The following is a 19,089-nucleotide window of genomic DNA, read 5'->3' on the forward strand; positions in this document are numbered from 1 at the left end:
GCCTCCACTGATTGTGTTCCCTCAGTTTTAGTTAGTTCAAATATCCCAGTTTCATTTAATCACTTAAAAATCCGATTAGTTTAAAAGCCAAAGGAATGTTTATTTCAAAGGTATACCAAAACCAAACATTTTCCCAACAACTGGGGGTATAACCACTCTATAATTCTTGATTTCTGGGAAGGAGAGGGAGAATCACTTCTCAAGTTTAGCTATGTTCCTAGATGGCAGCAATTCCACCAACATTCAAATTCAAAGTCCCTGTCAGCTCCAATCCCAGTACCTACCTTCTCAGAGCAGTTTCTCTGCTCAGTTGTCATCACCATCTGGCCTGTAATCTTGGTCTAAGATCAAGCTCCAAAGTTCAGGGACTCCACCTAGAACTGAAGGGACAAATAAAACAGACCAAAACCCCAAACACATTTCTTGGGGACACAGGACCAAAAGAGAAAGGATAAAGTGACTCTTTACTAAACACCTCCTTCTCTTCCCTCACCCCCTAGCCTAGTGCTGTAGGTAACCAAGGGCTTCAGTCACAATCATGGACATCAGTGGAGAGTGTTCCACTGGCCTTAGATTTAAAAATTATAGACAGTAATGGTAGGGGAATGCAGGAATATAGGACTTCGAAGAAGCAGGTTCCTGGTTTGGGGACCACATGGAACCCTCTCCATCCTGGGCAATCTGGATATATGCCAAATAAGTTCCCTTCTAACAGTCTGTATTCTAAGATATCTTCCAGCTCTAACATTGGAAAATGTTTATTATGTGCAACTATATAAAAGTTCCTGCTTCCAAAAGAGTGTACATTCTACTCAGGTTGTATGGAAGAATAAAGGAATGAATGAAAATATACATAAAACATAGTAAAGATGGGAAAGAGAGGAGCAATAATAGCTGAGGGTGTCAGGAAAGGGCTCTTCAGAGTGGTGGCACCTATGAGGAGGGGGTGCATTCCAGATACGGGAGATAGCTTATTTGAAGGCAAAAGATAGAATATCCTTGGTGATAGAGCCATAACTTAACTAATCTGGTTGGACTGTGGAAGGGAGCAATGTGAAATAAATTGGGGAAGAGAGGCTGGGGCTAGATTGTGAAGGACTTTAAATGGCTGGGGGAAAGGGGGGAGGAGGAGGTGTTGACCCATAGAAGCTTCTAGAGCAGTGTTGATATTGTGTAGGCCTGTACCAACACTGTGTTTTCTTCTAAAGTATACTTCTACCCCTCACCTGACTTTCTGACTTGTTTCTTGCTCTGGAATGTATTTCTTCCTTCCCTCTGCTCAGTCCCATAGGGATCTTCCTCTAAGATGCAACTGAGTGTGTTTGTGTTTGTGTATGAGTGTATGTAATTGGATTTTTTAAAGTTTCATGTAAGGATAGTTTTCAACATTCATTTTAAGTTTTTATTACAAATTTTCTCTCCCTCCTTCCTTTACCTTTCCCTTCCCCAAGGCAACAAGCAATCTGATAGAAGTTCTATGTATACATTCATTTTAAATATATTTCCATATTAGTCATGTTGCAAAAGAAAAATCAGAAAAGAAAAAACTAGGGGAAAAAAAATAAGCAACAATAAAAAGGTGAAAATAGCACAATTCGACTCACATTCAGTCTCCCTCTATTCCAAATCTACTGGAATTGTTCGGGATCACTGCATTGCTGGGAGGAGCCAAATCCATCATAGTTGATCATCACTTAATTTTGCTATTACTGTGCACAATGTTCTCTTGGTTCTGCTCACTTCACCCAGCATAAGATGCAGCTCTTACACCGTTTTCAGCAAGAATCTTTTCCTAATCCCCCCCAAACATCAGAGGCCTTCCTCCCATGCTACCTTATATTTGGCTACTTTGTAAAGATTTAAATTTATCAACTTGAAAATTATGCTAAATATCATATATGTACTTTTTGTCTTGGAGGCAGCTAAGTGGCACAGTGGTCAAGTGTCAGGCTTGAAGTCATGAATATTCAAGTTCAATTTTTGCCTTAGATATAGCTGTGTGACCTTGGACAAGCCATTTAATTTGTTTGAGCCTTATCCAAGGCTCACCTCATAAAACAGTTGTAAAAATAACATTATGGTTATAATAATAACCATATTATTATATTATAATATATTATATTATATGGTTATATATAATAACCCACACATAAAATGGTTGTAATAATAAAATTCACTTTACATAGAGTTGTTATAAAGATCAATGAGACAATACATATAAAGGGTTTTGTAAACCTCAAAGCACTACACATGCTATTTTTTTGTTAGTTTCACCCAACAGAATTTAAGTTCATCCTAATAGAGATTTTTTTCATTTTTCTTCCCTGAACCCAATCCCCTCAGTCCAATCCTGAAATAAAGTCACATCAGGTGATTTATAGCAAACTCAAATCAGGGCCTAAAGAGGCTGAAGGTCAAGGCGGAAAGTGGGCTGCTTTCAGCTGCAGGTTGTCGTAATGCATCTCTGCCCAAGGTCCCCAGCTCTATTCAGAAGTCTTCAAAGGACTATTGTTTCCTATGTTTCCTATGACTATTATAAGAACTTCTGCCCCTCCCATCCCTCCTCACAACACTGAGAAAAGGTATCTATTTACATCAACACCATCATCTACTTCCTCCCCTCTTCCCCCCACAGCCGACTCTTCAGCTTTTGAGCAACAGCCTTAAAGCATCAGCTGGAAGATCAGATCCGTGTCTCCTTCATGCCCAGATCTGGGTGGCTCATTGAAAAAATCAGGAGGTAGAGGCATGGTGAAGAATCATGTGTATGCAAAGGGGCGGATCTTCCTCTGCTATACCCCTTGAGTTTCTGTAGAAAATAAAAGCCGGCACAGCAATTTCCCCAAACATAATTAGCCAGGAAAGAGGGAAGGGGAAGAGAGTGAGGGGTTCCTGGGAGACAAATAAGTACTGAATCAGGAGCATTCAAGTCTTTCTAACACATTGGAATAAATGATTGTCAAGGTGAAATCATCCCCTTTGGGCAAGAAGTAAAGAGAGAAACATCTGTTAACCGACAACTGCAGTCTATACATGAGAGTATTTATTGAAAACACAGTTACTGACAGGACATTCCTCTCCTGCCCTCCTGAGTACTCTTACATTATAATCTTGGCTCAGAGCTCATCTTGTTTTTCCTTCTCTTCCCAATTTCATTTTTTCACAAAACATTCCATCCCAGAATAGGTGGATCTTATATAAATATAAATATTTATATATATGTATGTATATATATACACTTCTGTATAAGTATGGCCTATAGTAGAGAAAATATATAGTACAATCTTCATTGGACCAGTACCTTCCACATAAAACTACCATGACCAAATGCAGCTGTGTTCAAGGATGATGCCTGGGGACGTTACATGGTAAACTAGGGAAGTCCCATTTGCACAGCTATAACCTCAGGCCAACTCCCTGAAAACCAGACAGGAGGCAAAAGCCAAGTAGGGGGAGTGCAAGGCAGATTTCTTGGGATCCAGAGACCAAAAGGAAATTGGAAACAGGTCTTAGGGCTGAAAGAGGCTCATCTTTCGGTTCAGGTTACCAGGACTGGTTTTTGTTCCAGAAGGAATGAGGAAAATTAGATAGAGACTACCTTCAAATATGTGAAAGGCTGTCCTGTGGATTAGACTTATTCTGCTTTGCCCCAGACGGTAAAAGTGACATGAGGATAGAATAAGGCCCAATATAGGAAGAACTTCTAAACAGTAAGAGCTGTTCCAAATGGAATGGGTTGTCTCTAGAGGTACTGAGCTCCCCATTACTGCAAGTCAGCGAGCAGAAGCCATAGATGACTACTTGTTAGGATGCTATAATGAAGGAATTCATGCTTCATGTAGGAGCTGTCCAATCACCTGCCTCTGAGGTCCCTTCCATTTTCTATGTTCTAAGACCCTTTCCAGCACTGACTCAGATACTGTGAAATTAAGTGACATCATCCACTGCCAAAAAACGAGAGTATTAGAGCTTGTTTCCCTCTCTAGCCTCTAAGAGGCCCAAGCTCCTTCTGACAGAGAAGGGAGGAAGCAGCCATATGGCTTTTCAACTCCAAGGAACCCAGATGGGGCTGACCTGCCAGCTGCTGGGTACGGAGAGATGTGGCAGTTTCTGAATTTAGAGAAACACTCGAGTTGGACTTCCACGAGAACAGCAGCAATGCCTTGGCACCATGTAGGGAGATGGGCACAAAAGGAGTCCTCCAGCACAGAGGAGGTCAGATTCAGAGCTTCCCTCTCTATATACAGTGCGGGGGCGCTGCCACCTTTGGGCTGTCCTTCCTCAAGTTCTCTGCCCCACCCCCGCCACAGAAGAGCTCTGCTGGGCTGCCTCCCAAGTTCGGACAGGGCCGGCCACCTTACGGGAAGTGTGTGCCTTGTGCCAGCCAGCTGCGGGCTGCCCTGTCTAGAGAGCAGAAGAGATGCTGTCTGCTCCCTAATGTTCCAGCCTTTGCAAGGAGCTCCCTTTCCAGGCCCCAGAGTCTGATCCACAGTAGAAAGAAGGTACGGCACAGAGGCCCCATTTCCCTACTCTGAGCTGACTGGAATCAACAGGAAGCTTTGGGGGCTAAGACATGGGGTTGAGGAATAAGTGGCATTGACCTGGCCACCACAGTCAGCACGGACTCTATACAAGCAAAGGACAAGGTCCCAGAACCTAAGCCTCTCTCTCCTGGACCCAATCCCCCCTTCGTGGTTCTGACTCAGCCATAGTGGTAGACAAAGTCATAGCTGCTGGGCTCCTTGGGCACAGGGGGAGGGGCCTCGGGGATCTGGATGTTCTCCAGGTCGAGCAGCCGAAGCTTCATCTCCATGCTCAGCAGCGTGTCCAGGTCACTTTTGGTCAGCTCACTGGACATGTCTTTCCCAAGAAGAGCGCTAAGGCCATCGATCCAGATGCAATACTGTGGAGAATAACAACAACTCACACTTCAGCTTTTCTCACAACAGTCCTGTGAAACAGGTAATGTATTAGTTCCATTTTATAATGAATGGGGCTCAGAGAGTGAGTGACATGGCTAAGCCCTTGGACACACAACTGTAAAGCGTTAGGAGGCATGATCTGAATCCTAGGCTCCTGATGAACCCATCATCTTTTTACACCAAAAGATCCCTCTTCTAGAACTGTTCGGTTCTGCAAACATATATTGTATCTAGGATATACTGCAACATATCCAACATATATTGGACTGCTTGTCATCTAGGGGAGGGGGTGGAGGGAGGGAGGGGAAAAATCGAAACAGAAGCGAGTACAAGGGATAATGTTGTAAAAAAAATTACCCTGGCATGGGTTCTGTCAATATAAGGTTATTATTAAATAAAATAAAATTTTTTTAAAAATCCCTCTTCTGCATGTACTCGATGACAACAATAATGGCTAATATTTAAATAGCACCTATTATGTGTCAGACATTGTGCTAAATGCTTTATAAATACTATCTCATTAGATCCTCACATCATTCTGGGAGGCTGGTGTAGTTATTATCCCCATGGATAATGGAGAAACTGAAGCAGACAGATTTAAGTGACTTGTCCAGTGTCACCCAGCTAGGTCGTGTTTGAGGCCAGATTTGAATCCGAAATCTTCCTGCCTCCAGGCCATCCATAATGTTCCTCAGATATAGCTTAATATGGGTGGATTTTGTTTTGAGTAACCTTCATCTATGAAAATTCAAATTCATAACAAAGATAAACTAATCAGTGATTATTCACTTTACAAAAGGATCTTTCCCCTCTAATTAAAAAAAAAAAAAAAGATTTAAGATAGGATTCCTTTAAAGGCAAGCTTTTCTTATGCATTTAAAACAAGAACTAATTTACAAAAATTCAATTTACGCTTTTCTGGAACTCATGATATAAAGGCACACCTATAATTAAATTTGATGTACAGTTCATCAACTAGTTGTGCTCTATAGCCTCAGCAGTCAGGCCTAAAAGAATGAGGTATTATTAGGACCTAAACTGATGGTAAATTAAAAAGGGGAGCATCTTCCCAGTCCCAAGATAATGAAAAGCAGCTTAAACGTCATTTCCCCATAGAAATCCTTTTGGGATGCCTGGCTCACACTACTGTGTATTCTAGCAGTTTACACTCCTGTCTCAGCTCCACAGCCCTCTGGGGGCCATAGGTGTAGTCAGTGCTCAAAGAAAGTGCTAAGGGGTGCACAGCCTTCCACACACTTGCTGCTCCCTGCCTTTCTCACACTGCTCTTTCATCTGAAATGTTCTCCTTTTATTTTTTTCTTCAATGGGTAAATCTTAGCCATCTTTCAAGGCTCAACTGAAGGTCCATCTCCTCCAGGAGATCCTGCAGCTTTTCACTCACAAAGCATCTTGTTTTTAACCTAATGCTCTCAAAGAGAGGCAGTTGGGCACATGGCCTTGGAATCAGGAATTCCTAGGTTCAAGCTCTGCCTCTGACATGCTTTGTGGCCACAGGTAAGTCACCGATGCCAACATGAGGTCCCAGGGTCCAGTAACAGCAGGCCTCGAGAATCCTTCTCTTTCGCTGCTTCAGTTTCGACTGTTGGACACACTGTTCTGGCTAGATGCTCACTCCATCCTCCTCCTTACTTTACCATAAGGAAGCAACCCAGGGCCCTCCTCCTCTCAAACTCCTAGTCCCATTAACCCCTTTCCTAACAGTCAATTGCTGGGCCACTGTACCATTGACCCCAGGTCAATCACTGGCCCATATGGCGTCAGGGCCTTATCATCTGCCCTGATGCTGAATCCTCTAGAAAAGAGGTTGTTTATCTAATTAGAATGAGAGAGAAAGGACAGCCTCTCTTTTCTGTTGGTATTTTAACACCTAGTACAGGGCTGGAACCTAGAAAGTGCTTAAGAAGGGCTTTTCTATTCCATTTCCTGAAACTTCCTCATGTCTTTAGCTAACTCTCTAAGACTGTACATTACAGCCAAATGGTGATGTGTATCAGGAAAGGTAGTTTCCATACAGAATTCCTGCACTAATAAAATCATGAAACATAAGCATATTTCATGACAAAACCATAAAATCACTGGCTAAGAGGGCACTAATAGTATTCTGTATGTAATAATCTGCTGATTTCTGCTAAACTACAATCTCATGAGCTCCAAAGCCAGGCCTCGGCTTTGTACCTTCCTAGGCCCAAGCAGTCACAGGTGTTTATTTAATAACCAGTTATTGAATTAATATTTTGTAAAAAACCTTGCTCACTTTCATTTCTTTCAGTTCTTGCTCTGACATGTGGAGATGGGAGCAGGGATGCAGGTACTCATTTTACAAACAGCAGAACATCCCCAGTGATATGATAGCCCTCTATGTTTGATTGGGTGGCAATGGGGGACTTTATCCTTCAGACAATTGTTTTAAGGTTCCACTCTTGGGCATACCCACCCCCACAAAGGTGAAGTCACTTGGAATCAAATGCAACTACCCTGGGGATAAGCCTGTTCCAGCAGCTGAATTTACCCTTCTCTTCCCCCACTCTAAAGAATCACAATCAAAGCACTTTCTTTCCTACAACTCAGGAGATAGTGCAGGTATTATCACCCCCCTTCTTCCTATCCCGAAACTAAAGCTCAGAGATGAGGACTGATTGTGCTGTGGCTAGTGATAGTGGACTGGGAATTTAGCTTCTCTCTTCCCAGGCAAGTGCTTTCCCCATTACAATAGATTATACAAGGCCTTCCATCTTCCAAGAAAGGCCTATGCTCACCTCATACTTATTAGGAGCGATGAAATTTAAGGTCTCGTCAGGATCATAGAGGATAGAGAAGGCCAATTCCAATACTTCCTGAGGGGGAAATCATAGTATTAAAGATTGTGAAACGCTTTCTGTTGATGTTTGCTTGTACTTTGTTTTCCTTCTCAGGTTCTTTTCCCCCATATCCAATTTTTCTTGTGCAGCAAGATAACTGTAGAAATGTGTATACATACATTGTATTTAACATATTTAACATGTATTGGACTACCTGCCATCTAGGGAAGGAAGTGGAGGGACGGAGGGGAAAAGTTGGAAGAGAAAGTTTTGCAAGGGTCAATGTTGAAAAATTACCCATGCATATGTTTTGCAAATAAAAAGCTTTAATTAAAAAAAGAGAGAGAGAGAGAGAGAGAGAGAGAGAGAATGTGAACTTTGGAAAGGACCTTAGAATATAAAATGTCAGAATTGGAAGAATTCTTTAATCAGAGAATGTCAACACTTGGAAATTATCTTGTCCACATTTTATGGATGCAGTCTTCTAACTCCGTTTGGGACTCTTTTTAGTGCCCCACACTGCTACTGGGTAAGGTAGGGCTTATCACTGGTTGAGCAATGAAAACTGAGGTCCAGAAAAGACATGTGACTTGGCCAAAGTCACACAGCAAATTAATAAAAGCCCTAAATTAGAAGCTAGCTATTCTAATTCTTAATCAATTGAAACCCTTTCTCCATGTTCAACTGAAGCATTAGAAGAACCTTATCTTTTCTCAGAAGCCTCAACCCAGACTCTGAACAATTTACCACCTTCAAGTCTTTCAATCCAATGCCAAGCAAAGAAACAGATGGGACACAAAGTGAGGCAAGTCTAATCAAACAACTCACCAATTTTAACATTTTGACTATGTTCTAATTAGCTCCCTAGTCCTCAGCTAATGACACACAAATTCCAAAAAAGCAACTTCTTCCAAACTCACCTTGTTCTGCTTGAGAGCACTTTTCTCTTTCATATGAGGACAGTCCTTCCCTGTGACAATGGCCTTGATATCTGCAACAGGAACTAAAAAAAGAGAAAGTCTTATAGAAGGGCAATTTGACTTTTTAAAGCCTGAAACTATAAGCTGGCCTCTAGGCAAAGTAGTTTGGTTTTTTAAAAATTAATATCAAAGGTTATGAACAGACTGTTTTCAACAAAAGAAATGCAAACTATCAACAACTATAAGAAAGAATGTTCTAAATCACTGATAAAAAATACAAATTAAAACAATACTAAAGTTTTACTCCTCCATCAGATACCCAATTCATCAGATTGAGACTGGAAACTAATACTCTCTTCTAGTCAAATAGATGGTAAAATATGAGTGCACAATAAGGCAGACACAGCCAGAGACAAAAGTATTGATATGGCTTAACTTCTTTATTAAAAGTAAAGTTCTATTTGGGGATAAGGGGTTATTGGGAAGTGATAATGATGGCTTTATTTTTAAAGCATCAATAAAGCATTCATAAAAAAATAAAAAATGGATTGTCCAAGGAGTGGCACCAGGACAGGACAGCTACTCCATCACCTCCTACTTTTAATTAGCAGATGGGTGTGGATCCTAGTTACTAGTCATGTGATCATGAGCAAGTCATTTAACTTCTCTGAGCCTGTTTACTCATCTGTAAAATGGATTTTACTTCCTCTATTTGCCTTAAAGGACTGACCACTGGCCCCTGCTAATCCAAGGCTTAAGCTCAAGATTAAAAGAGTTAGCTGAAGGTTTCAAGACTTTGACATCTTTGACTCTTCCTTCTCCTTTCCTCCTCACCCCATAGCAATGAAACCATCGACATGTATATATTAAGTGCTTACTACGTACAAAACAAGATAGCAACATACAAAAAAAGCACAAAAAACTCTTCCTATTTTCAAGGATCATACATGGGAAAGGGAGAAATTAACCTATCTCAATGTAAACATCCAGGATGAATCCTGAGTAGATAGGAGGCCACCTTAGAAAGGATAGCACCAGCAGCTAGGGAGACGAGGAGAGATCTCCTGGAGCAGAGGGCATCTGAGTTGTTCCCTCTGTCAACAAGGCCATCAGTTCAGTTCTGGGTCTTATCGGGGGGCTTTTTAACCTTTGTATTCACAGTTCCTCACATACTTTCTGCTTTGTGCACAACAGATAATTAAGATCTGTTGAATAAATGGAAGGTCAAAGGGCAGTGGGACAACACAGCTATCCCTGGGATTTCTCCCAGGTGCAGACCCTCACACCCATTCAATAATGATCATAATATAATCAATACTTTAGACTCAGAGAGCATTTTATATTTTCCAAAGCACTTTAACATTCATCTGATCCTCAACAATCACACAGAGTGGACAGTAATAAAAGCTCCAAATTCTATACTGTTTTACATTTTACAAAGCACTTTTTACGGAAGGAGCCTTATAAGTCAAGGAGGGCAAGTATTATTATTCCCGCTTTAAAAAAATGAAAAAACTAATACCCAGATAGCTGAAATAACTTATCTAGGTTATGTATCTAATTTGCCCATGCCTTCTGACCCCAAGAGACTGATGCTCTTTCCATGATCACACACTACCTCTAGGTAGGAAACAATTTATAATCCCCATTTTACAGAGAAGGAAATGGAGTCGAGAGACAAGCAACTTGCTCAAGGCCATACATAAATTAGATCCCAAGCCAATATGACAGCATGAGCTTTCAGTCGGAGTTGTACCTACTTTTCTCCTGCAGAGATTCAAAGGTCACCTCCCCCTGAGGATTGTCATCCAGATCTCCATAGTGCAGAACTTTGTGGTTCAGAGCCAAGCGGCAGTACCAGAACCGCTCTGAAACACAGAGGTAATAATCATGCAACATCACAGCTCAGATTTCTAAAGTAAAGCCAGGTCAGTGAAATACTTAACTCACAAATACCCCTCGAAGTGTGTTGTCCCAGAATCCCCCTCTACTCTGACTTCTAGTTGAAATGGCTGTATCTCTGTTCCTTGAACACAACATTCCCATCTCCCCTCTCTGGGAACTTGCTCTGGCTGCCCTGTACTTCCAGAATGCTTTCCTTCCTCACCTCTGCTCTAAAGAATCCCACTCCATCTTTCAAGATGGAGTTCAATGAAGAATGAAGCATTATTTTTCTATTTTCTTAATTTTTCTTGTTGCCCTTTTTTGGGGAACATGACTAATGTGGAAATATGTTTTACATAACATTACATGTATAACCAAAATCATGCTGCTTGATATCTCAATGGGTGGGGGAGGGGTGGAGGGAGGGAGAAAATTTGGAACTCAAAATTTTAAAAAAGAACCCTCCCAAACTACCATGCATTTAACTATTGTATCTTTTCCTTCCTTAGAATATAACCTCTGTAAAAAATATCCCAATAACACTTCTTTTTTAAAATAGAAGGCAATCTGCTGTTCAGATAGGACTGCTTCACCCATTGTGTTTGTGTGCCTAGTCCAACAACTAATACATAATAGGCATTTAAAAAAATATTTGATTAATTAAAGTAGTAGGTGGTCAAAATATGATCCCCATTTCTCTAACAAGGAAAGAGTGGCTGAAGGAGAGGAAATCATTTGCCCAGAGTCATATACTTAGTGATGACTAAGTCTAGGCTCCCTGACTCCAGGCAAGTCAAAGGGAACAGCTTTGGAAAAGCACTGGGAGTAACAGAAGAAAATTTGTTCTAAGTTTGTTCCTTGTGCCAGATACCAGGTGTATTGGTGCCAGTGAGACTGGATCCTCCCTTAGAGTGTTTTGGGAAGAAGGATCAGGACAAGCTCAAGCTACTCTCCATCTTACCTTGCCGCCGCCGATTCCCAATTTTCCGGAAGCTGCTCCCTTCACAGAGCCGATTCAGACGCTGCTGCTTAATTAGCTCCAGGATTTCTGGCTGGATCTTTTCCCTTAACTCCCTAGGGAAGGATACACAGCAGAATAAGGATTAGCTCATGGAGGCAGTTGAACCTTTGGAAGGGAGACAGAGATGGCAAGTGCTTCCTTTATGTCCCACAAAACTTACACAATCGGTGGGGACTGGAAGTCATCCTGACTCATCCTCTCAGACTGGCGCAATCTCAGAATCTCCGAGTAGCTCAGGCTTCTAAGTTTGCTCTTGAACTGATCTAAAGAGTTGGGCTTAGATGGTAAAGCCCGGGTGATCTGCTCTCGTACCACTTGCATAACCTGAGAGAAAAAGATGATGAGCATCACTACTATGATGGCACTGAGCTGGGAGCCGAGAGAGCTGGACCTGTCTCTGCCTCCAACTTGGTGTAGTCCAAGGAAACTCACTTTAACATAATTCAGTTCAACAAACATTCATAAAGCACTTAGTATGTACAAGGGTCTATGCTAGTCACGATGGCAAGAAAGACAAAACAGTCTGTGCCTTTCTTTTCTGAGGGATTCAACATGTACAAGAATAAATACAAGAGAAGGAAAATTGAGGAAGGAGAGAATACTCACAACTGAGATCAGGGAAGGCTTCAAATAGGAAATGACACCTGAGATAAGCTTTGAAGGAAGGCTAAGGATTGAGAAGTAGAAATGAGGGAAAAGTTAAATCTAGGCATGTGGAAGGCTTATGTAAATGTATGGAGGTGGAAAAGGAAGTATCAGGCTTATGGAATGGCTAGTAGTTAGGTTAACCAGTGTATAGACTTTTTGAAGGGGAATAGTTATGTAACAGAAATAGAAAGATAGATGGGAGCCAAATTGTGGTAATATCAAATTAATTAAAGAGTTTTTTTTATCTTATAGGCAATGGGGAGTCACTGAATGTTTGAAGGAGAAGTTACACAATCAGGCCAATGCTTTAGGTGTGAAACAGCCACTTAGTGAAGTGGGATAGAGTCAATCAAAGGAGAATAAACATTTTACCATGCCATCAGTGAAGGCCTGAAACAATAATTCCTAATCATTAGGATTCTTAATTCTTAATTTCCTTCTTTATAAAATGACAGGAGTTCAGGCTAGATTATCTCTAAGGTTGCATCCAGATCAGACATCCTTTAAGTGTATAAGGGTTTAAAGAACTCTTAGTATCTTAAGGATTTTACAAATAAAATTTGCTTTTTCACACTGATTTAAGATTCTACAAAATGCTTTCTGCAAAATGAAGCAATGAAATCTCTATTTCCTTCTACAGATGAGAAAGCTAAGGCTCTGAGAGATGAGGGACCTTGACCTAAATGCTACAAAAATAATAGCTGAATGAAATGAACATGCCTTGGTATTTCAATTCTGGCAAGTGCTATGAGATATCAAAATAAAACTTCTTACAATATGTTTAGATAAAAAGGAGTTTACCTGCCCAAGCCACAAGTACTAGCAAAGTTTCTGAATCAATCACCTTCAATTATTACTTTCAGCTTTATATGAAGACCTATCACTTAAAATGATTCGAATTAGGAGCTGAATGCCACAAATTTCCATGCCCAGGGCAAAGCCCTCACAATGCCCAAATTATAGTATATGATAGATGCTGCTAATACATTTGAGTTTACTGTGACAATCCACATTAAACCTAATCTACCCCGCAGCATTCTGCGGTCTGATAATAACAATTACAGGGAAGGCATTCTGCCCCTCAATCTGGCTTTAAAAAAGAGTGGTGGGTTCCCTTCAGGTTGGCAGTCAAGAGAGTTGTCTTCACCCCCACTACCCCTGTGCCCCTGGGCCAAGATCTTAGTTCCCTCCTCTAGAAATGGGGACAGCGGTATCTGCACTGCCTTCTTCCCAGCAGCCTGGGGGGCACACTAGACAAGGGCTCCCATCTCCCAATTCAGTGATGCTTGGATCTCAGCTGGAAACAGAGTCTGCAAAGCTCTCTCTGCCTCGGCAGGTTCCCCACCACAACAATGACCTTGTTGAAATCTTCTGCTGTTGCCCTCATCTCCTTCCAGGTCTTATTCAGCAACTGGATGCAGATTCCAAAGAGCTCCTCAAATGCTCGGTCATGAGTGAAGAACATCGGGTGGTAGTCATTCCGTCCTTCGTTTGCTGAGGAAAGAGGACACAGGAAAAGGATGAGGGCCCCACCCTCGGACCCAGGCCTAGAGCTTCTGTGGCTTTGAAAGCAGGGGGGAATGTGTCCAAGAATCCCAGCGACTGCTGTGTGAGACGGGCCTGAGTCTCAGCCTTCCCTTGTCTGTAGGTTTTCCCCGCCTTCCTGACCACTCCACCCTTCTTCTGAACAGGAAAAGACCCAGCCCCATCAACTGCCAGGAGCTGCTTCATCCTTATGTCACCACTCAGAAGTGCCCACTGGTATCTTTAATCAGCTAATAACTTTTGCTTCCTTACAAACTGGGAAAACATCTTTACAATTAAAGGTTCTGATAAAGGCCTCATTTCCAAAATATATAGAGAACTGACTCAAATTTATAAAAAATCAAGCCATTCTCCAATTGATAAATGGTCAAAGGATATGAACAGACAATTTTCAGATGAAGAAATTGAAACTATTACCACTCACATGAAAGAGTGTTCCAAATCACTATTGATCAGAGAAATGCAAATTAAGACAACTCTGAGATACCACTACACACTGTCAGATTGGCTAAGATGACAGGAAAAAATAATGATGAATGTTGGAGGGGATGCGGGAAAACGGGGACACTGATGCATTGTTGGTGGAGTTGTGAACAAATCCAGCCATTCTGGAGAGCAATCTGGAATTATGCCCAAAAAGTTATCAAACTGTGCATACCCTTTGATCCAGCAGTGTTTCTATTGGGCTTATACCCCAAAGAGATACTAAAGAAGGGAAAGGGACCTGTATGTGCCAAAATGTTTGTAGCAGCCCTGTTTGTAGTGGCTAGAAACTGGAAAATGAATGGATGCCCATCAATTGGAGAATGGCTGGGTAAATTGTGGTATATGAATGTTATGGAATATTATTGCTCTGTAAGGAATGACCAGCAGGATGAATACAGAGAGGCTTGGAGAGATCTACATGGACTGATGCTAAGTGAGATGAGCAGAACCAGGAGATCATTATACACTTCGACAACGATATTGTATGAGGATGTATTCTGATGGAAGTGGATTTCTCTGACAAAGAGACTTAACTGAGTTTCACTGGATAAATGATGGACAGAAACAGCTACACCCAAAGAAGGAATACTGGGAAATGAATGTGAACTATTTGATTTTTGATTTTCTTCCCGAGTTATTTTTACCTTCTGAATCCAATTCTCCCTATGCAGCGGGAGAACTGTTCGGTTCTGCAAATATGTATGGAATCTAGGATATACTGCAACATATTTAACATATATAGGACTGCTTGCCATCTTGGGGGGGGGGAGGAGGGAGGGAGGGGAAAAAACGAAACATAAGTGATTGCAAGGGATAATGCTGTGTAAAAATTATCCTGGCATGGATTCTGTCAATACAAAGTTATTATTAAATAAAATTAAATTTAAAAAAATTAAAAAAAAAAATAATAACTTATGCTTCCTTGACCCACCCTTAGGTCCTGTATTTTCTTCTCCTTACTTCACTGGAGAGATAAGAGAATAGGTGAGTATCAAAGCAATGCAATCTCATCTCAACCACAGCTAACCTATTAGGAACTGCAATGGGAACACTAGTAAAGAGTCAAAAGACCTGACTTATAGACCTAGCTCTGCTATTTATCAGTTGTATATCCTTGGGCCAATCCCCACTCCCACAATGTCTCTGATCCTGCCCTCATCTATAAAATAGCCATTATCTCATTTTCACAATATTTCTACCACTACTTATGGTAGAGAGATCCCCATTCTGCAGGCTAAGTGGCAAAGCAGATCTCCTGAGATCTGAGCCACTGTTCCTCCTTTCCCAGCGCCCTAAATCTTCAGAAGGCAGTGATGAGGCAGACCCACCTCACTTGCTCTCTTGGTCAGTCTACTCTCACACAACCACCAATGCTGGGAGTAAGAATCAAAAAACCTGGATTTGACAAAAAAACCAACTCTGCCATTCATTAGCCTGATAACTGAGCAAATTATTTACCCTTTCTATCCTGTTTTCTCATCTGTAAAACAGAGATAATACTGGCACAACCTGCCTTACAAAAGTGTTGTGAAAAAAAATTGAATATAGAGCACTCTGACATAGGACTAGGAAGTACATTGTTATTCTTGTCACAGCATAAAGGAAGGCAGCAATTCCAGAAAGACTTACGCAGCTCTCCAACTTGCAGGATCTCACACAGCATTTTGGTGAGCTCAATGGCACTTCTACCAAAGGGACATTCATGCTTGTCCTCTCGACTGCTATTCTCCAGGACAATCTACCAAGAAAGAAAGAATTGGGGTGTAAAGAGAGTCAGAAATATATCCTAGAGGAGAAATGTGATTAAGAACCAGGGCCCAGGACAATCCTTTTTTGCTCTTACCCTGATATAGGTATCCTGATGAACTTTGGCCAAGTAGAGCATGTTGTCCAGAGCCAGCATCCCTGGAGGAGTCTGGGTAAAGTCCATCGCTGGGTTAATGTGGTTCTAGCAGAAAAAACCAATATGACATGAGCATTAGCATCTCTCAGGGTGCGTCCTCATCCAAAGAAAATCCTGTGAAACCATTGCCCTCTGGCCCAAAGGTTGTGTGTTCAGCTCAACTTTTATGGAGAGTAATAACTCCAAAGTTTTGTAACCTTGGGTAAGTCACTTTATCTCTGTAAAATGGAAACAATAACCCTCGTAGTATCATGAGCATCAAAGAACATATCATATACAGACTTTATGCCATCAACATGCTATGCAAATGTAAGCTATGATTCACTTGTGAAAGGCTTGCAGCCATGTATGTAGGTCAGGGTAAAGGAAGGGCCACTGGAGGTACATACAGTGAATCCCAGCATCTTGTAGTCCTTGGTGTACATGGCTTTTCGTTTCTCTGTCCCACTGCCAGTGACACTTGTAGGATCAGTCTCTGCATCAAATGCAATTCTCCTTAATTCAAATATGATATCTCTTTGTGCCTAAGGGAAAATAAATATAATTGCTTAGATACCTAACAAATGTCTGGAGAACAAATAGCAGGGCAGCCTCTGGCAATTCTAGCCCAAAATTGTATCATTGGTAGCACTATCTTGCTTTTTTTGTTTTAAATTTTTTTTAATTTCTTTTATTTTTTTTATCACCTTCATTTGCCAATATATCCCTACCCCATCCAGAGAACCATTCCTTATAACAAAGAAAAAAGAAATATGGAATAAGCTCCACAAAAATAACTAATACAATCACAACCAAATCTGACATTATATTCTTTGTTCATCACCTACTGTTTTCTCACCTCTGAAAAAAAAGGAAAAGTGCTACCAAATCTTTTTTCAGTACAGAAAAGAAAAAGATTTGGCAATGTGTGATCCCCTGCTTTTGATCAGGACGGATCTTAAAATTTCCAGGATTAGGTAAAATGTCCTAGAGGAAATGTCACTGACTATGAAGGGTCACAAATAGGTTATCGCTCACAAAAAAGCAGGGTAGGTAACATATACTTGAGATTTTTAATTTCCCTGGTGGGAGAGTATCACTGCACCTAGCATTAACCTGATCATTAGGGTCCATCTTAGTCATCATCCTTTCTTCCAGGAGGTTAAAAGTCAGGACTTGAAGTACATAGAGCTGATGAGCCATCTCTGTTTTGATTGGGCGATTACCCCGAATAACATGCTGAAAAATCCAAAGAAAAAGGAAGAAACAATTGAATGAAAATATACACAAGTCTTATACACTTTCTTAAGTAATTCTGGTTGCACTCTGTGAAGAATTTATACCAAAACTGCTCTTCTTAACTCCTAACACTGTCATACCCCACCCTCCTGAGCAGAAAACCTTAAGAAATATTTTATCAAGAAAGCAGAGACTCTTAATTCAACAATTCAAATCACTTCAACATTATCCTCCATTCTTTCTTCCTCAGCTCTGGTCTAGTCAGAATAGATAGTCCTTTTCCTTGCCAATGCCAAGCCCTTTTTACTTGTGTCCCTTATCCCAATTCATTCCCTTTTATTTCTCTAGGAGCTTCCCCTTTAATAAACCCTTTTATTCTTCCTAATTTTCTCTTTTTAAAATGGTATTGTCTATTGTTATGAATTTAAACATCAACAATCATGAACATTTTCATGATTTTATAATGTCATTTCTAAATATAGTGTTGCTATAACAAGAGAAGTGTATATAAAATTGTGAATTTCTATTGTATGCAGCTTGGTTTTTTAAAAAAAGTCTATTAATTCACCAAGCTGTCTTACTTGTCTGTATTTTTCTCTGAACTACCTTCTGTTCTCTTCAGAGAATTTTTTAAATGTTTCAATAATGCTTTTATTTTTTCTCTTTTGGGGAGCATCATCACTAGCCTCCCTCTCCCCTTCTAATTTTCTCTTCTCCACCTCAAATAAAACCCCAAAATCTTCACCCTTGTAAAAGGGTGATTATGCATAATCAAGTAAAATAAATCTATTTATTGACTATCTCCATAAATGTATAGCACATTTTATACCTTTACTTTATCACCTCTTTATTAAGAAGAGAGAACATGCTCCATTGGGAGATGGGTGGTCTAAAAGATCAAGTACTAGATTTAGGGTCAGGAAGATCTAAATTCTAATCTCCCTTCAAAACATACTAGCAAGCAACTTAACCTTTGGCAGGAATAAAACAGGAATAATCACATTACCTCCCTCACAGGATTGTTGTGTGAACCAAACAAAATACAAATAACATTATATGTTACATGTTTTGCATGTACTCTAGAGATGTTAGCAATTATTAACATCATCATCAGTCCTTTGGAGTCACAGCAGGTCATTGAATTTATCAAAGTTCTTAAGTCTTTCAAAATTGTTTTTTTTTTTTTCCATTTAAGTCATGGTATAAAGTTTTCTCCTGGTTCTGTTCACTTCATTCTGTTTCATTTCATACATGTCTTTCTATGAATATAATCCTTTTGTCTTTTCCTGTGGTATAATAATATTCCATGATATTCATGTACTGTAATTTTCTCAATTATTGCCCAATTAATGGGCACTCCCTAAATCTCCAATTGCTTAATACAACTAAAAAAATGCTTCTCTGAATGTTTCTGTACATATAAGTCCTTTCCCTTTTTCTTTTACTGCTTGGGGGTGTCTGCCTGCTAGTGATATTACTTGGTTAAAGAGTATGCACAGTGTAGTGACATTTTAGGAAGTGTCCCAAATTATTTTTCCAAAATAGCTAGCCCATAAGATGATAGAAAAAAATAATGATGAATGTTGGAGAGGATGCGGGAAAACTGGGACACTGATGCATTGATGGTGGAATTGTGAACGAATCCAACCATTCTGGAGAGCGATCTGGAATGAAGCCCAAAAAATTATCAAACTGTGCATACCCTTTGATTCAGCAGTGCTAC

General features: G+C 40.5%; 1 protein-coding gene across 2 annotated transcripts in view; it reads right to left on the reverse strand.

The window, feature by feature from the left end:
* Nucleotides 1-3,021: 3,021 nt before the first annotated feature.
* Nucleotides 3,022-19,089, reverse strand: part of ELMO2 (engulfment and cell motility 2) — a 52,771-nt gene continuing 36,703 nt past the window's right edge. For both annotated transcript variants that reach the window (XM_051979959.1, XM_051979958.1), the window contains 11 exons: nucleotides 17,244-17,366; nucleotides 16,538-16,672; nucleotides 16,089-16,193; nucleotides 15,875-15,983; nucleotides 13,572-13,708; nucleotides 11,727-11,890; nucleotides 11,507-11,619; nucleotides 10,422-10,529; nucleotides 8,662-8,744; nucleotides 7,700-7,777; nucleotides 3,022-4,903 (listed from right to left, as the gene is read on the reverse strand). In XM_051979959.1, coding sequence (XP_051835919.1) covers nucleotides 4,703-4,903; nucleotides 7,700-7,777; nucleotides 8,662-8,744; nucleotides 10,422-10,529; nucleotides 11,507-11,619; nucleotides 11,727-11,890; nucleotides 13,572-13,708; nucleotides 15,875-15,983; nucleotides 16,089-16,193; nucleotides 16,538-16,672; nucleotides 17,244-17,366 — 1,356 coding nt within the window. In that variant the 3' untranslated portion in view covers nucleotides 3,022-4,702. The remainder of the gene's footprint in view (nucleotides 4,904-7,699; nucleotides 7,778-8,661; nucleotides 8,745-10,421; nucleotides 10,530-11,506; nucleotides 11,620-11,726; nucleotides 11,891-13,571; nucleotides 13,709-15,874; nucleotides 15,984-16,088; nucleotides 16,194-16,537; nucleotides 16,673-17,243; nucleotides 17,367-19,089) is intronic.

The sequence above is a fragment of the Antechinus flavipes genome, chromosome 2 (assembly GCF_016432865.1).
Source record: "Antechinus flavipes isolate AdamAnt ecotype Samford, QLD, Australia chromosome 2, AdamAnt_v2, whole genome shotgun sequence".
NCBI lineage: Eukaryota > Metazoa > Chordata > Mammalia > Dasyuromorphia > Dasyuridae > Antechinus > Antechinus flavipes.